Source organism: Zalophus californianus, chromosome 10 (assembly GCF_009762305.2).
Source record: "Zalophus californianus isolate mZalCal1 chromosome 10, mZalCal1.pri.v2, whole genome shotgun sequence".
Classification (NCBI taxonomy): Eukaryota; Metazoa; Chordata; class Mammalia; order Carnivora; family Otariidae; genus Zalophus; species Zalophus californianus.
This window is the reverse complement of record NC_045604.1, coordinates 37069944-37095862: the sequence shown is the minus strand read 5'-3', so window position 1 is coordinate 37095862 and position 25919 is coordinate 37069944. Positions and strand designations below refer to the sequence as shown.

General features: G+C 38.8%; 1 protein-coding gene and 1 long non-coding RNA gene across 6 annotated transcripts in view; one reads left to right on the top strand and one right to left on the bottom strand.

The window, feature by feature from the left end:
* The window catches only part of RCOR3 (REST corepressor 3), a 54894-nt gene extending 36998 nt beyond the window's left edge, over nucleotides 1-17896 (bottom strand). Inside the window, exons 1-7 of one of the 5 annotated variants that reach the window (XM_027611023.2) lie at nucleotides 17456-17896; nucleotides 16982-17038; nucleotides 8306-8383; nucleotides 5406-5458; nucleotides 3405-3566; nucleotides 1886-2010; nucleotides 1050-1128 (exon numbers count right to left, since the gene is read on the bottom strand). In XM_027611023.2, the coding sequence (XP_027466824.1) occupies nucleotides 1050-1128; nucleotides 1886-2010; nucleotides 3405-3566; nucleotides 5406-5458; nucleotides 8306-8383; nucleotides 16982-17038; nucleotides 17456-17627 (726 nt within the window). In that variant the 5' untranslated portion in view covers nucleotides 17628-17896. Of the gene's footprint in view, nucleotides 1-1049; nucleotides 1129-1885; nucleotides 2011-3404; nucleotides 3567-5405; nucleotides 5459-7748; nucleotides 8100-8305; nucleotides 8384-16981; nucleotides 17039-17452 lie in introns of those variants that run through there. The other 4 variants (XM_027611020.2, XM_027611021.2, XM_027611022.2 and 1 more) reach the window with 4 other exon arrangements.
* LOC113932242 lies at nucleotides 17523-21643 on the top strand. The gene is made up of 3 exons (XR_003522997.1): nucleotides 17523-17650; nucleotides 18976-19107; nucleotides 21460-21643. It is a non-coding gene; the product is annotated as an uncharacterized LOC113932242 (long non-coding RNA).
* Nucleotides 21644-25919: the final 4276 nt, after the last annotated feature.

The following is a 25919-nucleotide window of genomic DNA, read 5'->3' as shown; positions in this document are numbered from 1 at the left end:
ATTATGTGATTCCTTGCCTGTGTAAATGAGTATGGATATCAATTTAGCCTTTTCCTAGTGATCTGAAGTCATCATTATTATCATCATTTTGAGGAACAGGAGTGCTTTTCTAGTTGGGGACTCTTCCATCTCTTCCTTTGAGGCAGCTTTTATTTTCACTGCTGTCAGTACCCAGCTACTACAGATCATCTCCAACTTATGACGGTTCCAGTTACAGTTTTTCAACTTTACGATGGTATGAAAGCCACAGGCATTCGACAGAAACCGTACTCTGAATTTTCTTTTTTTTCCAAGCAGGCGATGTGCAGTAAAACGCTCTCTCATGATGCTGGGTGGGGGCAGTGAGCCGCAGCTCCCAGTCGGCCACGCAAACACGAGAACAACCGATACCCTGACAACCACTGTGTGTATTTACAACCATTCTGTGTTTCACTTTCAGTACAGTATTCAATTACATGAAATATTCAACACTGTATTATAAAATAGGCTCTGTGTTAGATGATTTTGCCCAACTCTAGGCTAATGTATGTTCGGAGCACATTTAAGGTAAGCTCGGCTAAGTGTTGACGTTTGCTAAATTAGGTATATTAAATGCAGTTCTGAATTACAACATTTTCAGTTTATGATGAGTTTATTGGGATATAACCCCATTGTAAGTTGAGGAAGATCTAATTTCTAATTTGCTATAATATGGAACAAAACAAGTGTTTTTAAGAAAAATTGGGTAACAAAACCAGAAAGTTGAATTTTACACAATATTATACTCATATTGTATCATCTGAGGGTGGTTTTCTTTCTTTGGATTGAAGATTAGCAATTGTGGCAGGGCTTTTACACTTCTAAGTGGATGAGATAACCCAACAATTATTTAACCTACTGGCTAACTGGGAGTTCTAGATATTACTTTTTTTCCCAAAAAACCTCTAATATTGAAATTTACTACTTCCTACACCATGATATAAAAATGTTTTTCTTAACATTAAGTACAATTTATTCTCTTTTGCATGGATTTGTAGAACAATTACAAGCACTCTAATGATAATCATTACCTCTTTCTTGGCTTCTTTTTTTGGATCATAATCACTATCATTTCCATCCATTGGGTGTGTTTCTTCTACATCATCATCACTGAGAAGAAACAAAGATTAGTAAACTTAATTCCCTTTTTATTCTATTCCAGTGCTCTTATCAAATTGCAATATACCTTGCTAATAATTTCACTAGACATTCACCAACAAAACAAGAGGTGTCCTTGGGAAGATGACCTTCTATAATTTAGATTTTTGTAGTGTTTAGAAACATTTATCTTTTTGGGTATATAGAATCAAGTTAGCAAACATGTCTACCTAAAAGACAGAGATGCAATAGGAAAGAAATTTAGAAAGAATATCATTTGGGAAAGAGAACACATATATTAATTGATATAATACTCATTTCATTTCTCCAGTTGGAGGATAAACACAAACACCAATAAGCAAAATGATTTTGTACCACCAGAAAGATATAGCTACAATAATGTGGACTTCAGTTACTCAGGTAATTGTATTCAGGCAATTATGGAAAGAGTATCTTCTAGAGAATATATTTCTTCATGTATTCTAAGGATATGTACTGAATATATCAATACTAAAAGGAAGCACTTGCAAGTACAGTTAAACACAGCTCAAATATAACTCAGTTGTAGTGTTTGCTGGCGATGATTAACAGTTAAAGAGTTAAAGTCCTTAACTATTAAGATTTCTGATCATTCAACTCTTCCTGGAAACATGAATGTAAGGTTAAGAAGTATTTACAATGTGTTGTGATAATTTTTCTACCTTAGGAAATGTAAGCAATCCAATACAGTGTCCCTAACAATATAACTATATAAAGGCATCCAACCTACCTGTCACCCTGATTATGTCTATTGGCTAGTTTACGAGCCTGGCGATCCATCAAGCTTGTCCTGGATCGAGTTTTTTTCCAGGAATAGTAATATTTTACAAGGCTAGCAATTGTCTTATCTGGAAGCTTGGGGAAAAAAAATCATGTTAATATCAGCAAGTTTAATTCATAAACTCTGATTAACAGAAATGAATAATATTTCTGATATTATTCTTTGATACTTAAAGGCATAGATGAAAAATATTTTCATGGGTACATTTAATAATTACAGAACTAAAAAGTACTGTTACAGTCATAGTAACCTACCACACCTATGTCATTGACATTTCTGAATGAATATTCCTATTTGTTCTGAGAGGGAAGGGGAGACAAGAAAGTCACAAACATGGTAACAATGCACCCAGATGTCCCCAACACAATGTTAGCATTCAGTGTTTGTTTTTCTTAAAGAGTTACTCTTTTCTTCCCACCTCTATAAGTTGAAATTTTAAAACTGATACATAATTAACATACCTGAAAATCCACCAGTTTAAAATGTACAATTCAGTGGTTTCTAGCATATTCACTAAGTTATTCAACCATCACTATTTAATTCCAGACATTTTCATAACTTCAAAAAGAAACATTAGTAGTCATCCCCTGGTCTTGCCTTACCCCAGTCTCTGACAACAAGTAATCTACTTTCCATCTCTATGGATTTGTCTATTCTGGACATTTCATATAAATGAGATCATACACTATGTGACCTTTCATGCCTGGCTTTTGTCAGCATCATGTTTTCAAGAAAAGCTATTCAATTTTCGACAATGAATTTTTTGAATCATTTGTCTTAAATCCAGGTTTGAAGATGATAAATAATATAATCAGACTTTAGCTACCAAATAAAGTCTCTGGGTATTAAAATGACTAATCATCATGCACTGATTTGTCATACTTGCAAACAAGGACACATACTCCCAATCAAAAAGCCTCTCTTCAATTATGGAACACACTTAGATATATTTGCAAACATGATCTAATTTTCATCCGTTCAGGTTAAAAGATTCTAATGCAGCAACTTCTCAGGTTTATATTCTTTTGACACAACACTAAAAATTTAAAAACTAGAAATAGTTTTTCTCCTTAAAAACAGTGCCTAAACAATATTGAAATACAGAATTTTTAAAAATTGATTTTCACATCCAAAGGAATATAAAGTAGAAAATACAATCCTAATGTTAAAAAATGAAACATTTAAAAATAAAATTGAAATTATGATTTTTTCTCCTAGAACAAGCACATTTAATATACATATATTTAAGTCATAACAAAACAGAATTACAATGAAATAGCACATAACTGTCATGCAGTAGAGTGGTTATCGAAAATAGGGTACATACAAATGTATAGGTATTTTAAGTATCAAATATTTTTAAATATTAAAATTAGACTGAAAACTTTTTTGTATTTAGTAATCAGGACGTGTTTAATAACTGTATATCTTTCAGGTATGAATTACAGTAAAACCAAAATTACCATACCATTTGCTGAATCCTGTGAAAGCTCTTCCCATGAAAACTAAAGGCTTGTTCAAACAGGACTTTATCTTCCACTGTCCACTCATCCGGAAAGGGAGTGAAATTAGGGAGATCAGCAAGGGACTTCTCAATGTTATGTTTATGCCAGAACAACATGCCAAGTGCCTTTGAAGAGAAATCATTCCCCTTTCGTTTTAATGGACTTATGTTCCATCACACTTAAGAGAGTTAAACACAAATTAGGTTAAAATCTTAAGCCCATGACTTCAACTGAAAATACACTCACAGTTTAGAGCTTTTAATCAGGGATGCCCAGGTAGTAGACCTCATTTATTTATTTCTTTTAAATCAGGGCCTCAGAACAGTGAATGTTCTTACATACCACATTTGCTGCATAATCTAGGAAAAACAGTGAGCTGAGGAGAGTGACTGTAATTACTAAAGCAGGTGTGTAGACTCGTATCAAGACTGACCCACATTTACTCATTTGTCAATGTGTAGAGAAAAACATGCTAAAAGGAAAAATATCCAGTAAATACTTGAATAAAACTATCAATCATAACACCAAACTAGAAGTGCTCAGTTGAGACATAGTAGAAAAATATTTAAGTTTTAACATTTTAGGAGTATATACCATGGGCTGAACAGTTTCAAGGAGTACCTCAATTGCAACCTTAATAATATTTACCACATATATTTTTTAAAGTTCTTTATTGTCATAATGCACACAAAGAATTATTATGAAGCATATTAATAACTTCAATGACTTTATTACCAAATCAGAGGAAAGCCCGAAATGGGTAATTTCTAAACTTCCACAACTTTCCCTTCTATAGTTAAGTAAGTTGTAGGTCTTTATCTTTACTATAAGGTACTGAGTATCAAATTTCACTTTTTAAAAAGAGATATAGCAACTTTTTATTTTTATTTTATTTTTTTATAAAGATTTTATTTATTTATTTGACAGAGAGAGCGGCAGTCAGAGGGAGAGGGAGAAGCAGTCTCCCCACTAAGCAGGGAGTCCGACATGGGGATCGATCCCAGGACCCTGGGATTGTGACCTGAGCTGAAGGCAGATGCTTAACCGACTGAGCCACTCAGACGCCCTATAGCAACTTTTTAAATAGTAAGTTTTAAAATTAATTTCTGTACTTTAGTAATACTCCTTTAAAATGAACATATGTGCAGTCACATTTTAAAGGATTAACGTCTCAAACAAATATTAAACAAAGTCAAGAATTAAAAACAAAAGAATCAAAGGCTTCAAAAATCACAAAAAAAGTTAACTATGTTTAGATAAACATCTCAATTTCTAGAAATGACTTTGTATTATTTAACCATGGTGCTAACTATAAAGTTAGCTCTTAATAATCCAGATTACAGATAATTCACTTATTTTACTATTTTGATAAAGGTTGATCTAATAATTAGTTGAAAATAGATTTAAGAATCTCTATTTCATTTTTATTTTTTCATGTTCTTCATTCCCTCATTACAAGGGATAATGAATCATATGTCCCGTGTAGATCTCCTTTTAAAGTTATCTAATAAAAAAGCCCCCCAAAAAATAAATTAAAAAATTAAAAAACAGGCCTTCATAAATTATTTCTTTCAAAACTGAAGTCTTAAATATTTCTTTAAATAAAAAGTTTAACTTCTAGGTCTTTCAGATTAAAAGATCACAGAGAATTACCTATATTCAAAAAAAAAAAATTCCTTTTGGTAAGCATTTGCCAGAATAATATAAATGCTTTCAGATACTTTTAGAACTCAAAGCAGAGTAAGAAACAGAGGTATTGAGAGAAAATGTTCAAGCCCTTGAGATGAACAATGTTTATAAAAGCAAAATCCATAATTTTGAAAGGTCAGACTTTGCTAGGACTTTTGTGGTATCTGTAAAATTGGTTGAACTGCACTTTCTTAGGACAGAAACAACCAGGAGATGTTTTTTGGATTTGGTAAATACTGAGGCAAGCTTTAATATTAAAATGTTTCTCTACATACCTGTTCCACATTGTAGCCATGTTTCTCCTTTGCAATTGCAATATATTCATCCACTGCAATGAAACAATGTTACATAATTAATTATTCTTATTTACTTCATGTGCTCAAATCTAGTTTTTTTTTTTTAACAAAGCAAAATAAAAATATTATATTCCAGGGCTTTTCCAGGGAAAAGTCCTTTTCCATGAAATGTTACAAAAAAAGACTTTTACTTCTACAAACAGGATCAGAAGCTTCCTTGATTTAAAATTTTGCTTAGTATGATTTATCTCTAAGATTATACAGCATATACTTATTAAATTCAATGATGTTATGTAATTATTTTTGTATATAAAAAAGACCAATCTGTATATAGCCAACAGAACCTAATTACAGTGTAAAATATTAGATAATTTCTTCATTTTTCTGTTGCAGTCTTTATTTGAAGGGACTTAGCTGTTTCAGACCCCATCTCGTAGTAAGAGTTGGCCCAAAGCCTTTACCTTCCCACTTCTGACTGCTGTACAAAGGATGGCTTATCTATGGTTTTGCCAGCTATACGTAATAACGACATGTTTAAATATGCTTCGGTAGCCCTAAATTTTCTTCAGCTCTTCCTGCAAGCTGTACAGAAGGTGTCTGAATATTCCATTTTCATTCATCCTCCATATGTAATCAAGCCAACAGAATTACTTAGATAAGCATAGCTTCAATGATGAGGTACAGGCTATTTTAAGGCCTCACTGCTGAGATGTCTGCCATTTCAGTCAGGAGGACTGTTTTATGTGAAATCCATATAGTCACTCCTGTTTGATCCTTTTTTAAGTATATATATATATGAAGTGTGTGTGTGTGTGTGTGTGTGTGTGTGTGTGTGTGTGTGTGTGTGTGTATGATTTATAAAATTCTCTTTAAGCATATTTGGAGAAGCAGAGGTTAACAATTCTGATCCCAGAACAGCTAGTTTACCAGGGCTTGATTCTCAGCCTTGTTGCTAATTTTTTGACTAGAGGCAATTAACTCTTCCTTTCTGTACCTTACTTTCCTCACTCTAAAACAGTACCTTCTTCCTAGGATTAAATGAGCTAATATATATCAAGTGTTTAGAATAACACTTGGCACATTTTAGGTACTTTATATGAGTTTGCTATTATTACTAGTCAATATAAGATAATTTAATATATAAAAATGATATTATAACAATAATGCTATTAGAATAACAGCTATTTTTTATGGATGCTATTATAGTTCCCTAAGACTGTAAACTTTTGCAGAAAATCCAAATATTATATAATGTTTGTTTAGAACTTAAATACATAGCACTTAAACACAAGACAGGTCTAAATATAAGCTTTTTAAATTTAACAAAAATGTCCTACAGTCCTATAAACAGAAGGCTAAACAACACCAGTCAATCTGTGGTTTCCAACCTTTGCTATGCATTAGAATCAGTGGGGGAGCCTTTAAAAAGTAAGTTCAGGAGCACCTGGCTGGCTCCGTCAGAAGAGTGTGCAACTCTTGATCTCGGGGTCATGAGTTCAAACCTCATGTTCAAGCCTCATACAGAGATTACTTAAAAATAAAATCTTTAAAAATAAATAAAATAAAAAATAAAAAGGAAGTCCAGACTCCACCCCTAAAGATTCTGATTTAATTGGTTTGAGATAAAGACCAGACATCAGTACTGTCTTTTAATAAGTTCCCCCAAGTGATCCCAATGCACAGCCAGGGTTGAAAACCACTGCCCGAGATCTTCAGTCTAGGATATTCTACATGGACACCACACAATCAGGATATGTTGGCTTTCTGAATTTTGTCTTCCACACCTTGTTAAGAAATGCACCACTGAACAAAACAGTGTGAGGACAGCAAAAGCCAGTGATACCCTGATGCTCAGTTTATGAATGAAAACCTTTGCTGTAATGAGAACTGAACCAGAGAAACCTGATAATCTCCCTCAGGTTTCTCAGTATACAGTCCCAGGCCAAATGTGCAATTTTGTATTTTCTGTTAAGAATGCCTCAAGGGCATGTAATTCCTAGATTACCAGCTAGACCTTTTGCTGGTATTCCGAAACTGTCAAATAGGAAGAATTATCAGGTATGCAGCAAAATACTCAATTTTCAATTTTTAGTTCTCTTATCGCATCAATAAGTATGCTTAGACTTACTATGCACATGATATATAGGACATCATTAATTTTCATGGGACTAAATAAAACATTATGGGACATCTTTAAGATTTAGTAAATATTTTTAAATATTTTACAGCAGCAAGAATAGCTGTGCAGTGATTTTTTTGTTTGTCTGCTTTAACAAATTCAATGATAACTGAATGGAGGGGTGGGGATCTTAGTTTTGTTACCTGCACGTTTCCTATATCTGATGTGCCGCAAAGGATCAGGTCCGCTACATCACATTGAAGTCTAAAGCCACACCATGATTCAAGAAGTGCATGGTCAATGATCCAGAAGGTCTCCGTCCAGAAATGGAGAGCTCAAAGATGACCTGATTGATGGCTGCTGAAGTCAGTTCTTTCCCCTTTCCTCTTTAAAATGGTAATGATAGTGGGCTCTTTGAAGTTTGAAGGCATTTCTTTACAGCTCCATATACTGAGGAAAAGCCTGTGCAGATGTCTACATAGTAACTCCCTCCCCTGCTTGAGGATTTAAGCAGCAATGCCATCAGATCCTAGGTATTTTCAGTCTTCCTGGGCCTGACACAAATTGGAATGATCAACCCACTATCTTTCAAAAGGAAAAACATTCTAATATAACAACCTCCATCAAAAACAAAACAAAACAAAACAAAGACAGACTGTTTTCTTATGAGACTCTAAGCGACCCAAAAAATATATAAGTTGCATTTTGAATTGGCTGACAGATCTCTATTGACATAAACATTCAATTTCAGAAAACTTACATTTGGCATCTGGGATACTGTGATATGGAGACCACACAAGCATTCCTCCATTGTCTTTATCTGTATACTTTGTAGCACCTGGGGAAAAAATGCATTACTTTAAATATGATGGATTTTATGTACATTTAAAATAAGTATAAACAAAGTAAGCTTTATTTCTATTTTAGTACAGTACCTGCAAGAGAACAAAGGAACAAAGTACGAGGAAACAGAAGGAAAACGGATTTACATTAAATATACTAAGTATTTCATTTATGGAATTGAAAATTTCACAAAGACTGAACTTAATCCCCTTTAAAGAGAAAGACTTTCTTAAGGACACTACATAGCTCTATTTCTTGACAGGAAATAAACTTGATTTAACCTTCTAACATTATTTGGGAATCATTAAAAATTCTGACTTAAAACTAGAGAATACCTCAGGTGGTAAGTTATTTCTGTTTTGCCTCATATCTGAATGGGCCAAGATTACCATCATTTAAAAATACTTGTATCTGTTTTTTATGGCTTTTATTTAATCTTACTCCTTGTGAGTCTGCCAACCATTCCTTTTTAGTGTTAATTTCATTTATTACAGTTTATATTTATAAAATTATGTGCTCTGTGTAAGAAAACAAAGTCAAAAAATGTAGAAGTTAATAATGCTGTTTCTTGAAGTAATCAGTCTACCTCTATTGTAGAAGCACACCATTACTGTTGCTTATTTCTAATCTGTTATGATCTAAAAAGTCAGAAAAATCAAGCTCTATTAAAACTGCATTAAGGATAGAATGAATGAAAGCCGACACAGCTGTCCCAGTGCCAAGTACATGCCCGTGGGTTCTGTCTTTTAATTACTCAGTGGTCTTTTCTGGTTTCTTTCTAATTCCTAGGTGCATTCAAGTTAATTAAAACTATCAAGAAATGAAGCATTGTTGCCACCTACTTAAAGACTTGTCTATGAATATATCATAATTGACTTTTATGAGATATTGATAGCTACCACCAACAAATGGCAAGAAATCCAAAATTATTCACATAAAACATTAACAGAATTCTGAGGTTAAACTGTAATCATTCAGAAAGTTATAAAATATTTGGAATAAAGAACATTCACTTCCAGGGGTAAAGGAACTACTAGTATAATCTCAAACTAGAGAAGTTATCTATCCAGGAATAATCTAATATAGTTCAGTAGTTTTTAATCTTTGGAGAATCATTACACATCACTACTGCATATTCAATCAACAAATTATAGAAAATGATACATTGTTAGTGAAAATATGAAGCTAAGATTGTTTAAAAATTTTTTACTATAAGGAAAAACTAAGGATGGAGAAAAGAGAAATGAGAGAACAGTACCAAAGTATTAGAAAAATCATATTTACAAAATGAATCTACAAGCAAACCTACTGCGTTTTGTCATTATCTTTAATAAAGAGGACAAAAAACTGAGAATTTAAGAAAATGCAAAGAAGTACATTATCTAAAATTTATATTCAATGAAAACAAATTCCAATTTTAAAAACTTCAAAAACAAGATACATATTAAATAAAATAAAATACAAACACAAAAGCAAAATTGGCAGCCAAAGGAAATAAAACAGACATATCCAAGTTGGTCAGAAATCTTTACTGCTATTTCTAGTGCGTATTCTAAACTTCAATTCTTCAACATGGACTGATTTTTTCACAATGGATTATAACAATAAGATAATTTAAATCCTACTTAACAGAATAAGGAATGCAACAAAGAAAGGTTCCCATTAAGTCTCAAGTCTTAAGAGCATATCATGCTTAATATTTAAACATATTTCCTGCATCTGATTCTTGCACTATAGAAAAATCTTAATTAAAATATCTTCACGAAATGTCTCTTCTTACACAGATACAAACTATTTTTTTGTATTTTTCCCCATGAAGCGTAACAGTTAAGTTTCCCAAAAAATTCTTAGGACTACAATTAAGGGCTTGATCTGACAAAAACTGACATCCAAGCTGTGGGGACTAGCAGCTCTTCTAATATGGGGGTGGGGGGGGCTAATAGGGAGAGTGATTGTGTCTGGTAGCAGAGAATGCCTAATTAGGCATTTCACAATGTTCCTTTTTTTTTTTAAGATTTTATTTATTTGAGAGAGAGAGAGATAGCAAGAGAGAACATGAATGGGAGGCAGGGAGAGGGATAAGCAGACTTCCCGATGAGCAGGGAGCCCCAAGTGGGTCTCAATCCCAGGACCCCGCGATCATGACCTGAGCTGAAGGCAGACGCTTACCTGAGCCACCCAGGCATCCCCACAATGTTCTTTTCCTAACCTTGAACTAAATTCCACCATTTTTAATCATGTATGTGTCAACTAGGCCAAGGAGATGACTGATGTTCACAGGAAATGAGGTATTTTAATATAATGGTTGAGTGTAACCATTATAGAGCCAGACTCTAATTCGAATTCAAGCTCTGCCATTTCTCAGCTTTGTCATCTTAGGGAAATTTACCTATATTGTCCATGCCTCAGTTTAATTCTTTAAAAATACAGATGATTAGGGGTACCTGGGTGGCTCACTCGGTTAAGCAGCTGACTATGGATTTCAGCCCAGGTCATGATCTCAGGGTCCTGGGATCCAGGCCCCACACTGAGCCCCCATGCCGGGCTTCCTACTCAGTGGGGAGTCTGCTTGAGGATTCTCTCTCCCCCTCTCCCTCTGCTCCTCCCCACCCTGGCATACAGTATGCATCACCTAAACATTATTATAATATATGCTCATTGAAAGCAGTTTCTTGTTCCCTTCTATCTCTACTCTGAAAAGACTTCTTGTCACCTTATCAAATAACACAAATGAATAAAAACTCAAGGGGCTCTAACACAAACAGCTGATGTCTTCTCTCACCAAACCCTTGAAAATGAGATTGGATGGGGCTCCTGGGTGGCTCAGTCATTAAGCGTTTGCCTTCGGCTCATGATCCCAGGGTCCTGGGATTGAGTCCCACATGGAGCCCCGCATAGGGCTCCCTGATCCGCGGGAAGCCTGCTTCTCCCTCTCCCACTCCCCCTAGTTGTGTTCCCTCTCTCAGTCAAATAAATAAATAAAATCTTAAAAAAAAAGAGAGAGAAAATGAGATTGGATAGCTGAAATGACCTTTTTGTTTTTCGAACAACTCAGACCTGACTTCTCTCCTATAAAAGGAGAAAGTAACTTGTATTATTAAAATACTGGATGCTTTGCATCCAATAAAGTTCTATCCTTTCCATTATAAAAGCTGGAGAAAAATATCTAAAGGACATAAACTCAATATTTATTTTGCTTTTATGTGTAACAATATTTAGCATTATATCTCAAAACTGTCCGATACTCAGAATAATACTGAAGGGATGCCTGGGTGGCTCAGTCAGTTAAGCATCTGCCTCTGCATCAGGTCATGATGCCAGGATCCTGGAATTGAGTCCCACATCCGGCTCCTTGCTTAGCAGGGAGCCTGCTTCTCCCTCTGCCTGCCACTCTTCCTGCTTGTGCACACACTCTCTCTCTCTCTCTGACAAATAAATAAAATCTTTGAAAAAAGGAAAGAAATAATACTGAAAATTAAGCTTGCCTCACCAACAAAATAATCCAGCCTTAGAAATAGCCTATCTTCCAAATAGATTAAAAAACAAACCAAAGCCTAGATAGTAAGCTACACTTGGGGCACCTGGGTGACTCAGTCGGTTAAGTGGCTGCCTTCAGCTCAGGTCATGATCCTGGGGTCCTGGGATCAAGCCCCACGTCTGGCTCCCTGCTCAGCGGAGAGCCTGCTTCTCCCTCTCCCTCTGCCTGCCACTCTGCCTACTTGTGTTCTCTCTATCTGTCAAATAAATAAATAAAATCTTTAAAAAAAAAAAGCAAGCTACTCTCATTTTTAAAGACTGTATAGTAGCATGACAGTTCTGGAAACAAAATTATTAAACAATTTTTAAAAGTATGAAATGAAACACTTAAAAGTTTAAACCTTTTGAAATCTTTTAGATATCTTAACTGCAGTTGGTAAAGTACATTTATAAGACCAATTGGGGAAAACCAACAACTAAAAAAACAAAAGTATAATTTTGATAAGCTAGGATTTTTACACCAATAGCAAATTTCAAAATAAGTACAAAAATAAAAATCCACTTCTTAGATTTAAGACATTTAGAATAAGGATTTTGATGGAAATCATGGTACAAATGTTCTATATAAAGAACTTAAGTACTGAGAATATTAAGACACACATATTTTTAAAAATTCTCCTATTTATGAACTGGGTTCTCACTTACATATTTAATTCACTACCTTCAAACTGGGATAAATAACGACTTTCCAAGAGGTACATAAGCATAAGTAAGTTTTATGGGAATCAATTTTCAGAACTTTAGTTTCCCTGTGGGCTCTTTCCCAAGACAATCGGCCTGAGAACTCACCTGCAGTCTAAGCTATATGCTCATTCTACTTATGACCTCCTTCACAAACGCCCTTCTCTCACTTAAAAAAAAAGGGGGGGTAGCTCTCTCATCCCATCCTACATCTGACAAGAGTACATCGCCCCAAATTTTAAGACCTCTACAGTGCCAAACAAAGGGTGTCGGCAAGGCTCTCCTTTACTCAAGGCATCATAGCTATTACAATTCCAATCAATTACACATTAATTGTAATAACTCAAACCAGAAGAGACTTAACACTTAGAACCTTATGTTCACAAGAATACATATTACAGTGGTAGAGAAATTGGATAGGTGATCAATAAAGCACATTCAAGCACAAAAATATAAAATTCCGTGGGGGAAAATGCATGGAAATGATTTCAAAGATAAAAAGGGAAAATGTAAACTTTCAGACTGTTCACCTATTCATACTTTTTATAAAATAGATAATATCATATTACTCTAGTATTTATATTTAACTGGATGCATTTAAAATAAGGGTATAATGGCTTTATTTCAAAGTGCTAATATTTTCAATACACTGGAGATATGTTTTTCAACTATTTAAACACAGCAGTAAGTGACAGATATTAAAAATATGCGAGAAAGTATTTTTTTGAAAATTCTTTTATGAATATACAAGCAAAACATTTTGAAGACAATTGCTTTATAGACAATAATTTTCACCTAATCTTATGATATAGTTAACATTATCTCCCTTTCACAAATGAGAAAATAAAGGCATGGATAAATCAGGTAGTTTGTCAAGGTCACTACGCCATATTAGCTAAAAGGCATACGGGAAGAGGTGAGACTTAATCACCACACGAAACTGCTCCTCCTTGATATACAAATAGTCAGGAGGCACTAAATAAAAGTTGGTAATTGAAAAACCTGGAGAAAAAAAGGCACCTGAGAAAATAATCAAATCCAGTTAGTAAATTTTTATAAAGGCATTCTTAGCAATGGCGTTAACATAAACTGTTCCTAAACTTATATTCAGTAGTTCCAATTTAAATCACAATTCTTCTCATATTTTCTAAAATACTCATTTTAGTAAGTCATTCTGTGTTTGATTTCTATCAACACTATTAACTCCTCCAATAAAAATATCCTACACACACACACACACACACACACACACACACACACTTTAATTTTCCTATATTCTGATCATAATCTTGGTACCTAAGGAATTTTTCTTCCAAATAATTTGGTTATGGGTAAATAATCTCCATGAAGGTAGACTGAATGGTTTATGAGACTAAAGACAAAGGTGTGAAGGAGAAAAGGAGAGACAGGAATTGACCATTTCTCAATTTCTATCATTAATAAATATCTCTTTTCCTTTTACCTTTTCCAAGGAAATACGCTTCTTACCAAATTATATTGAATTGATGTGAAGTAGAAACTTCACACAACAGTACAACACTTAGAATAAAACAGAACAATGGCACTATATTGAAAGGCATAGAGGTTCAATATTTACTTTTAAAAAAGTGTCTAACAACTGATAATCTGCATTTGCTTGACAAGATTTGCTTATGATGGCTATACGAAAGCCTACCCAGCTTAAATGATAACTGGTTTTAGTTGCGTCCTTGGGGTCAGTATTCTTCTGCAAATTATTAAGGAGAAAATTTATACATGAATTTTTAAAATGTGACACTCTTATCCTAATAAAGAATATCAATTATAATCTGAGTAACTTGAAAATGACTTTAAAAAATGTAATAATTCAGTGATTTCTTCCCCCAAATATTCTGCTTAGGTTCAAAATAGTAATAAAAAAAATGGGGTCGTGTGGGTGGTTCAGTGGGTTAAGCGTCTGTCTTTGGCTCAGGTATAGATCCCAGGGTCATGGGATTGAGCCAAGCTCCCTGATCAGTGGGGAATCAGCTTCCCCCTCTCCCTCTGCTCCTCCTCCCTGCTCATGCTTTCTCTCTCTCATCTTTAAAAAACAAAATAAAAATGATGATCAAGTACACTGGGTAATTCAAATAGTGTCCATGTGAAACTACCTGAAGTGTTCTGTACTTTTAGTGAATTATTTTTCAAATTTTGAAATTTATTCTAGTATTTATCATGAAAACCAAAAAACAAACAAAACAAAACAAAAAAACCTTTACAGTGATCTAGACCATGGCATATATAAATTTGTTTCAGCAAGAAGTCTGGTTTTTAGACACAAGACCTCCTACTCAACCTGTGTACAGTTGTCTATGAAATATAAACCTACTTAGTGGAGCAAAAAGATAGCTATGTTTATTAACTTATGGAATAGTTCTGGCTGTTGAATTCTAATTTGTAAGTCAGTTTATCATTTCCCAAAAAAGCAGAGTACCAATGAATGCCCCAAATCATAAAGATATAAATGTTTGCAGAATCATTCTTAATTATTAAATTTGATCTTTACTGAATAACTGCCATATGCCCAATCATGTATTCCTGGTAAGAATTCCATGAAGCAGGGCACCTGGGTGGCTCAGTTGTTGGGCATCTGCCTTCAGCTCAGGTCATGATGCCAGTGTCCTGGGATTGAGCCCCACATTGGGGCTCCCTGCCCGGAGGGAAGCCTGCTTCTCTCTCTCCCACTCCCCCTGCCTGTCTTCCCTCTCTCGCTGTGTCTCTCTGTCAAATAAATAACGTCTTAAAAAAAAAAATTCCATGAAGCATTTTTTATGTCCATTTTACAGCTAGGGAAACTAAGGATCAGAAAAGGTCACTGACTTGCTCAGAACACAAAATTAAAACAGCTGGGAACTGAATTCAGTCTATCTTAAGCCAAAGCATGCATTTTCCAAATATCAAGTTAATACCTGAAGCAGCATAGTAATGTGAAAGTGTTATTCACCTACTAACTACATCAGTAAAATTAGTTTCACAGAACATTTAAAATTATTTGAAGACCACCAGTACACACACTCGATAGCTTCTGAATAAAATGTATTAACAGCTATGTCATTTAGAAGGCAACCCACATCTAGTGAGCACTTCTATCATTGCTTTTACCTACTGAAAAACAGACTGCACTGACAATTCTTGAAACACTCATTATTTTACCCTCCCCCTCGGGACAGGAGGAAAGGCTACTTAAAACTCTTTATTTTGCATTGCTGTAATGGGCAGGGGATGAATGATAATACCTATGCCCTATAACGAAGTAAAGAAGCTATCCCTCCCTCCCCCCCTCCAAAAAAGTAAGCCCTATTAATATCTAATACGGAATTCAAAAGTCCGACACAATGTTATTAGGAGTGGGCAATGGGCAAAAAACTGACCAATTGTAAGGGAAAAAGGGGGCGGGGAGAAGAGCTCCTTCAAAGTCTGTCCAAAGCCTGAACTGTAGAGGGTCTGGGGTGGGGAGAAGGAAACACGCTCCACTCCGGGAGGCTCCAGCAAGGGCGCCTCCATATGCGGAACTCTCGCCCAATCCCCGTCCAGGCTGAAATCCCGTGACCGCCAGAGAGCCTGTTTGGAGAAAAGTAGACAGGGAGCCCGCAAGCTGGGTTGGCAGAGGACGCTGGAACCTGGCTGCTCGGGGAGAAAATGTCTCCTTGGCAGCTGCAGCCACTGTCCTGTGGTCTGACTTCCTAGGGCTGGCTGGAGGGCGAGGTGTGCCTCTGGCTTCTCCCCACCCCCTTCCCCCATCCCTTTCTCTCCGCGGCTCCTACACTCCGCAGAGCTGTCGCGACCAATGCTACACCACCTAGCTAAAAAGAAAGAAAAAAGAAAATCCCGTGTGCGCGCGGGTCGGCCAGGGCTCGCCCTCGGCTTCGGCCGATGACAGCAGCCCCGGCATCCGCCGCCCTTGCGGAGCGCGGCCCTCCGCTCCCGGGGGCCGGCGGTGTGGCAATTGACATTTGCACGGTTCTTCCACACGCAGCCCGCACACCCTCTCCTCCAGCCCTCGGCCCAGCAGCCGCTCCTTCCCCAGCCTCGGACCCCCGAATCCGCCGAGGGCCGCCTCCCTCTGCTCTCCCCGACCTCGCCCCGGGCTCATGGGGACAGAAAGGCGATGCCACCACCGGGCAAGTGGCCTCCGAAGGAACCATGTTAACCTTGCAATGCACACATCTGCCCACACGCCCTGTGTCACAGCCCTGCCAAGCCTGACAGCCTCCCCGCCAGATGCCTGCCGATCCCAGTCCCGCATCCCCTCCCAACCGCACACCCGGACCCCTACCTCGGCCGCCCCTCCACCCCTTCCACCCTAAACCATTCCCAGAAAAGGGGAGACAGGATTTGCTTAAGCAAATATATCTACCTGGATCAAATTCAGGGATCCGAGCTTGGTATTCAGCTCCGACTCTCATCCCAACATCTGCAAAGCAATGCCAAAAAGAAAAAAAAAAAAAAGAAAGAAAGAAAGAAAAGAGAAAAAAAAGAAAAAGAAAAGAAAGAAAAAAAAGAAAAAGGAAGAGACACTTAATAAAATATAAAAATTGCTGGAGGGAGGAAAGAAGCGGCGGGTGGATGGAAAGATATTAACTCCGGGCACTCCGGGAGATGGCAGCGGATGGGGGCGGGGAGCGGGGGGGGGCGAGGGCGGAGGATTGGTCGAGGGCGGAGGGACGGGGGTCGCGGGGGGTGCTGCTGCACTGCACCGGGAGTTCGAGGCTACCGCAGCGCCCGGGCTCCGAGGGGAGGGAGGGCGGGAGCGCGGCGAGGGGAGGGGGCTGGGGGAGGGGAGGAGGGAGGGGGGCAGGCGGGCTGGCGGGGAGGAGTTCGAGGCTACCACCGTGCTCGTCGTCGCTGCTGCAGCCGCTCTCGGGCTCGGAGTAGTGCAGCCCGCCGTTGGTGGACGAGGCGCCGCCGCCGCCGCCGCCGCCGCCCGCCGGGTTCTTGGCGCTGCCGTTGGCCGATCGGTTCTTCCCCAGTAACTCGGGCCCTTTCTCCATCATGCCGGGCATGGTAGAAGAGGGGAGGGGGAAAGGTGAGGGGAAGCGGTAGGCGTCAGGGTGAAGGGGGAGATGGCTTACGAGTGCGGGCGGGAGGGAGAGGAGGAGGAGGAGGAGACGGCGGCGGCAGAGGAGGAGGAGGAGGGTGTTAATATGGAGCCGCCATAACCGCCCCGGTCCGGCAGTAGCGCAGTCGCCTCACAACAACCCGCCCCGGCCCCGCCTCTCTCCCCTCCTCCCTCCTCCCGCCCCGCGCAGTCCCGGGCGCCCCTGTCGGCCGCGCCGCGCTCTTCGCCGCCGCCGGTATCACTCCGCCCCGCAGGGAGGTTCCGGCCGCGGGGCGGGGAGGGACGGGGGGGGAGGAGGAGGAGGGGTAGAGGGGGAGGGGCGGGGAAGCCCCGCTCGCTGGCAGCCCGGGCAACCCCAACCGAGCTAATAAAATCGCCGCAGAGGCGCGGCCGCCTCTCCGGCTTCCTTCCTAGGGGGCGCTCAGGCGCGCGGGCGGAGGCGAACACGAGGGCGTGGGACTCTTTGCCCTCTCAGGGCGGAAGGAACGCACCCAGCCTGAGAAGGGGCCGGCGCGAACCGAGGCGCCGGAGTCAGGGCAGCGGCCCCCCTCTCTCGGAGGGTTGCGGGTCGGCACGGCCGGGCAGGTCTCGGCGGGAGCGTGGCCCCCTTGAGATCCTGCGGCGGTTCGGCTGCTCGGTTTCGCGGCTCTTCCGCCGGCGTCGAGCTGGTGTCGCGCCCTTGTCCGCCGCGGAATCGGACTGGGTGACCCGGCGCCCTCCGAGTTCCAGGCCCAGAGCAGCAGACGCGGTCATGATGATGTGGACGCTGCGTTTTGTTAAAAACCTTTCCTCCATTTTCTTTTCTCACCTTTGCTTTATTTTCATCCATTTTTCGCCTTTACTGTTTCATTAGTTAGAAAGTGGGTGTTGTCAGTGGTGAAATAAAATTACGACCGGGGCGTTATCCAGTGGTGCTTCCTCAGGCCGCGCTGCCCCGTGGTCAGGGCTTGGAGCAGAGCTGTAGGGAGGGCGGAGCCCCCAGTAGAGGTGAGGCAGGAGCTGCATTCTGGCAGGGTTTCCAGCCTGGCAGGCTATGTGCTCTGTAATGCTTTTCGGAATTGCATTAGGCAGGAGGAATAGGGAACTGCTTATTTCGTTCATCAGATTTGAGGAAGTCTGCTCTGGCATTGGGAGCTATTTATGATATTTTTCTTTATTATTGTTTTTGCACAGCAGTAAGAATTGAGGACATCCGGTGAACATGTAGTATGCAAATGAATGCAAAACAGTATTTATGGTCCATAGGTAAGGTATTCTCCCAAACACTTTGTCTTGTATGAATTCTGTTATAGGTCAATGCGGAGTGGATCAAAGCAGAAATAAGCCTCTCTGGCTAGAGCAAGACTTCACTGAAAGCAGAAACATACCTAAAGCAGGAATGTCTCAATCAGGGAATTGGGCCAAAAAAAAAAAAAAAAAGCCTGGTAAGTAAATATTTGGCAGGATCCCCGTCTAAAAGGGAAAAGTCTCCTGAGCAGGTACAAAACCTGTCTTGTTCTGATAGTGGAAGTAGTTTGATCTATCGAAGGTTGGTATGATTCCCTTAGCTCATACAACTAAACCTCTTATTCATTTCTTTGTCTCAACAAACACAGTTCTGAATATTATTTTAATTCCTGTATAGTTTTTCTACACTGAGAGAATATCCTGGTCAAATGAATACCATTTCCTATGACATACACTTTTGATTGTAAATTAATACGTTGGTATTTTCATTTTTATACCAAGCCTCTAATGAACGTGATTCAGCATCTCTGGTCCTGTAATGCAAAGGCCAGACCCGGAACTAAGTGAATTCACAAAAAGTAAATGTCACTCTGAGGCCTTTTGGCCACCATGCTAACTCCCCCAACTTTGCAACACTTTCCAGCCTCTTTTCTACTGAAAGGAATTTCTGCATATAGATCAAGGATTAAAACATTGTGAAGAGGGGCGCCTGGGTGGCTCAGTCGTTAAGTGTCTGCCTTCGGGCTCGGGTCATGATCCCAGGGTCCTGGGTTCGAAGCCCGCATCCCGTTCCGCAGGAAGCCTGGTTCTCCCTCTCCCACCGCCCCTGCTTGTGTTCCCTCTCTCGCTGTCTCTCACTGTCAAATAAATAAAATCTTAAAAAAAAACAAAACATTGTGAAGATTTGGGGACTTTTGTAACATTTCTAATTATTAGTAAAACTCTTTTAAGATTCCACACTTTTCTTGAGTACAACAAAGAGGACAGAACAAGGAAGAATGCATTCCACTCTTGGGAGAAGAACCTCAGGGATGGGGGCTTTTCTTTCTGTTTTGTCCCGGAAGAGAAGGAAAACCTGAAGCTGGCCTGGTTCTGAAGAATAATAAGCTTTAAAATGATTTCCCAACAGTTAATAAGAACAGTCTAAAAAAAGGAAAAACCTAAGAAGAAAATCCTGGGGATGTCTATAAGGGGTTAGAAGAAAAGAATATGGTCAAGGAAGAAGAAAGCTTTAAGAAAGGGTTAATAAATAATGTCTAGTGGTACAGAATCATGAGAAGGGCTTAAGAAAAGGCCTCTGGATTTGTTAACTAGAACAATATTTGTTATCTTGTTTGACTGCTTTTTGACTATTAAAATTTTTTTTTACTATTTTCATTATAGTTTAAATTTGGAATAGATGATACATCTCATAGTTCTAAAATCAAAAGATTTAAGAGGAAATACTTCACTATTGTACTGGACATCCCAGCAACAAAAAGGCAAGGAAAAATATATAAGGATTGTTTTTGTTTTGTTTTTAATTTATTTGAGAGAGACAGCATGCGCGTGAGTTGGGAAGGGGCAGAGGGAGGTAGAGAAGGAGACTCCTCGCTGAGCAGGGAACCTGACTCTGGGCTTAACCCCAAGATCATGACCTGAGCTGAAGGCAGACTCTTACCTGGCTGAGCCACCCAGGTGCCCCCCAAAAGTATAAGGATTGGAAAGAAATACATAAATTTGTTATTTGGAGAAAGCATGATAGTCTGTATATAAGATAATCTGTAAACCTTTAGTATTAATAATGAATTTAGCAAGTTCCTGGTTACAGTCAGTATATAAAGGTCAATTATGTTTTAAAATACTAGCACTAAACAATTAGAAAATGGATTTTTAAAAGTAACATATGAATGCATCAAAAATATCAAATATCTAGTGTATTAGCTTCCTGTGACAGCTGTAACAAATCACCACAAACTCAGTGGCTTAAAACAAACTCCTGTCATACTTCTGGAGACCAGAAGTCTGAAATCAAGGTGTGAGCAGGGCTGCACACCCTCCAGAGGCTTTAGGGAGAATTTGTTCCCTGCCTTTTCCAGTTTCTGGTGTCTGCTAGCATTCCTTGGTTTGAAGCAGCATCACCCCAATCTCTGCCTCCATCTTCACATTGCCTTCTCGTCTATGTGTGTTATGAATTTTCCTCTTCCTCAATTATATAAAGACACTGATAGCATTAGGATCCATCTGGATAATCTAGGATTATTTCCTTGTCTCAAAAGACTTAATCACATCTGCAAAGACCCTTCTTCCAAACAGGGTAACATTTATAGGTTCCAGAGATTAGGACCCGATATATTAGGGGGCACCACCTAACATATGGCACATAGGAATAAATCTTAATGAAAGGTGTATAAGAACTCTATACTGAAAATTATATTCAAAGAAATTAGAGAAGACCCAAATAACTGGTCAGATACAGTATGCTCATGGATTGGAAGATTCAATATTGGAAAAATGTCAGTCTCCCCAGTTGATCAGTAGATTTAGTCTGATCCCTATTACAATCCCAGCAGATTGTGTGTGTGTCATTTGACAAGCTGAAATTTAAATGGAAATTCAGAAGATCAAGAACAGCCAAGACGGGTGCCTCAGTCGGTTAAGCGTCTGCCTTCAGCTCTGGTCATGATCCCAGGGTCCTGGGATTGAGCCCCACGTCGGGCTGACTCCCTGCTCCACGGAAAGCCTGCTTCTCCCTCTCCCACTACCCCTGCTTGTGTTCCCTCTCTGGCTGTGTCTCTCTGTCAAATAAATAAATAAATAAATAAAACCTTAAAAAAAAAAAAAAGAACAGTCAATATAATCTGGAGGAAGAACAAAGTTGGAGGGTTTATACTACCAGGTGTTAGAAAGTAGACCAATGGAACTGAATAGAACTCATGTGAACATTTTATTTATGCGAGGGTGACACTGTACTAATGTGGAGAAAACAATGGATGCTTTAATAAATGTTCCTGGGTCAATTGAATGTCTATGTGGAAAATAAAAAACCTTGGGATGCCTACTCATACTAAAAACAAAAGCAAAACAAAATAGATTATGGACTTGAAAGTAAAAAGTAAAACAATAGTGCTTTTAGAAAATACCATGGTTTATTGTCTTTGTAACTTTGGGTAGTCAAATTATTTCTCAAATAAGACATAAAAAGTATGAGGAAAATATTGAGCGTTCCAGGTGCAGAAAATAGTATGGGGGGCACTTGGCTGGCTCAGTCAGTAGAGCATGAAACTCTTGATCTCAGGGTTGTGAGTTCAAGCCCCCCATGTTGGGTGTGGAGGTAGCTTAAAAATAAAATCTTAAAAAAAAAAAAAGGAAAGGAAAGGAAACAGTATGGGAAATGCAAAGAATCTTGAATTGTGTTATGTCAAGGAGCTACAAATAATTTTGTATTCTTGGAGCATGAAGTGAACTCAGAATGGGCCTAGAGAGTTAGGCAAGGACTGAACCACATAAAGACCTTGATAGTGTTCAAAGGGTTAAGCAATTTATAGATAATGGAAAAGGATCAGAGGGATCTAAGCAAGAGAATGATTTAGTTCAATTGGTATTTTAGATAAAAATTGAATGTGGCAAATCAATTTGACTGTTAAATTAGTTAAGAAATTTGAGGTTTAAGTTATGGCAGTGGTAGCAAGAATAGAATTGGGGACAGATACAAATAATTAGGTAAAATGAGCAAAGTTTGGGGATTGGTTGAATATGGAAAGGAAGAGGGAATGGAGGAATCTAAGCTGAAGCGAGGATTTTGGCTTGAATGTCTGGGTGGATTGTGTCAACAACAGAGTTGGTGAATACTGAAGACTTACCAGTTTGAGGGACAAGGAGAATGAATTCATTTCCAGATATGTTGGGTTCTCAATAGGGAGAAACCAGCATGCAGTTGGATATATAATTAAGATCAAGGGTGCAGAGAGGGATTTGTTACCAGTTGCTTGTAGCTAACTAAGGTCATGAGACCTAAGTAGATCAGGCGAGAAGAGGATGTAAAATGAGAAGTATAATGAGCTGAGAATGAAAAGCAGATGGACACCAAAATTGAAAGGCCATACAGAGGAAAAGAAATGCATAAAAGAGGCTGAGCATAAATAGAGAAAGAAGAGAACTAAGGAAGAGTGTAACTTCCTGAAACCAGAGGTATAGAGAGATCTAAAGAGAAAGGATCCAGGACAGCAGAGAAGTCAGTAGTTAAAGACAAGGCTCCAGTATGTACAATGCTTCGGCAAGTAAGAGAAGGTGAATGATCTTGGAAAGACCACTTTTACTGGGATCATGGGCCAAGGAACCAAACTGCAGTGGATTGAGAAGTGAAGAAGTCCTTTAAGGAAATGGGAACAACTAATATGAACCTACTCCAGAAAAGTACTCGTACGGATAAGAAAAGGGAAAAAATGGAACTAAGTGTCTTAGAGCAATGTAGCTCTCGAGTTATAGGCAAAAGTATGTATGTAATATTTCAAAAGTTGAAGTACCGAGTGTGATTATTTCTTCCCTATTATCAGATGGATATATACAGCTGGAACTTTATGTTAAGGAAAAGAGAGAACAAAGGTTATCTAGGTCTGTGTGTATAGTAGATGTTTAATAAATGTTTGCTGAATTGAACAAAACCAACATCCAGACCATAGCAGTATGTATATATCTCCTTTTTAACATCCACACATAAATAACTATAGCTGCCTGTACATGCTGAGAGTGTTTCTGAAAGAGTATATAAGAAACTTTACTGCTGGGGAGGGGATGTCACTGTCTGAGATGGAAGGGGGATTTTATCTCATGTATTCCATTCACAGTTGGTCTCTTTTGCCGTGTGTATGTATTACTGTTTCAAGGAAATAAATGTTTAAAGAATCAATAGACAAAACACAGATAAGTATAATTTTAAAAATAATGTAAAATTCCACCTAGTAGAAGTTGAGAAGTAGAATGGAAGAGGAAAGGTAGAAAGGATAGGGGTATTACCCGTTTTACAAAAGAAAGAAAAAATTTAAGCGGGGCAGTAATTGTGGACTACACCTTAATTCACCAACTACACTAGGCACACAGGAAGGACTTCAACAGATGTCCTAGTTTATTCGTATCATCCAGGCTCATAACGATTTTCTTTATGACAACAATTTTGCTGAAAAGTTCATTGATTTGCTTTTTGGTTGTTCTTCGCCATTATAGTAGAAGTGCCCTTTAACTCCAAAACAGTCAGGTGCTGCTGTGCAACACTGAGCCCAGGCTGGTGGGGAGGGCCCAAACATATTCACAACAGGGGGGAGCTTCATGTTTTTGTTTGTTTTGTCTTTTTAGAGCCACTGATCCTCAAGGTGGAGTGGGGGCGGGATCATATAATTTTAGAGGTCTGGCAATGCCCTCCCCTCCCCCCATAGCTACCATTTCTGAAAATGGTCTTACAACCTCCATTTAAACAGATACAGAGATAGGAAACTACAACACAAAGTAGATCATTTCATTTTTTAAGATGTTTAAGTCCTAGAAAATCTCTTCTTTCTTTTTCTTTCCTTTTTTTTTTGTGTTTTGTACCCAAAGTTCAACTACATCTAAGAGAAACCCCAAGTAACTGTCTTAAACAAAATGAAAATTTACTTTTCATGTAAAAGATATACAGAAGTAGGCAGTCCTGGGCTGAAATGACAACTGCAATGAGAGTGTCATCGATCCAGGCCGCTTTTATCTCAGCTCTCCACCTTCCTAGAGTGTCACTTTTGCCCTTGTGATCCAAGATGGCGGTTAGAATGCCAGTCATCGTGACCACACTCCAAGTCAGAGGAAAAAAGGCAGAAGGCCACACCCCTTCTCTTTAAGGAGATTTTCTGGAAGTATAGCATGCCATTTATGTTGATACATCAATGTTCAGAACTTAGTCACAGGGCCCATTAACTTGAAAGGAGACTGGGAAAGGTCATAAAAACCAAGGTTCCATTGCTAAGGATGAAGGAGGAAATGAGTACTGAAAGGCAGCTAACAAGCTCTGTCACACTGGTCATTTAAACATTTGAAAAGACCAGGGGCGCCTGAGTGGCTCAGTCAGTTAAGCTTCTGCCTTTGGCTCAGGTCACGATCCCAGGATCCTGGGATCCAACCCCGCGTTGAACCCCACCCATCAAGCACCCCATGGAGCCCGAGGTCGGGCTCCCTGCTCAGTGGAGAGTCTGCTTTTCCCTCTCCCTCTGCCTGTTGCTCCCCCAGCTTGTGCTCTCTCTCTCAAATAAAAATACAAAATCTTAAAAAAATAATAAGATAAGCTTTCTTGACAACAACTGCCCATGTTACTAAATCTGGAGTCATCTCTATTCTCTGGGCCTTTTTTTTTTTTAATTAACATATAATGTATTATTTGTTTCAGGGGTTATTCTCTGAGTCTTTGACATTTGTTATTGTTTAGCCTGTGTCTCCACTTAGACTCCAGTAGGTTTTTTATTTTCTTTTTTTAACCCCTCCCCTCCTAAGCAAATGAATATAAATGTATTGTCATTTAATTTCACCTGGTTTGTTTTAGCTTATCTGTACCTTTTTTTTTTTTTAAGATTTTCTTTATTTATCTGACAGAGAGAGCAAGAGAGCACAAGCTGGGGGAACAGTAGAGGGTGAGGGAGAAGCAGGCTCCCCGCCAAGCAGGGAGCCTGATGAGGGGCTCGATCCCAAAACCCTGGGATCATGACCTGAGCTGAAGGCAGACGCTTAAGCTTAATGACTGAGCCACCTAGGCGCCCAGCTTATCTGAACCTTTTGAGAACTTTTTGCATTCCAACTTTCCTACTTAGCATATAACTTAGCTGTGGGCATTTGCACCTCTGATAAAAAGAATTTTGCTTTAAGAAGAGAAACAGTGTCTTAATCTATATTCTCAGCACTTGGTACAATCCCTGTGCATATGAGAGTCTCAGTTGTTTAGTGAATGAATTCTGCACTTAGAAGTAAAGGACATTTTCTTGAAGAGTTGTGTTGTTTGTTTGTTTTTTTTTTT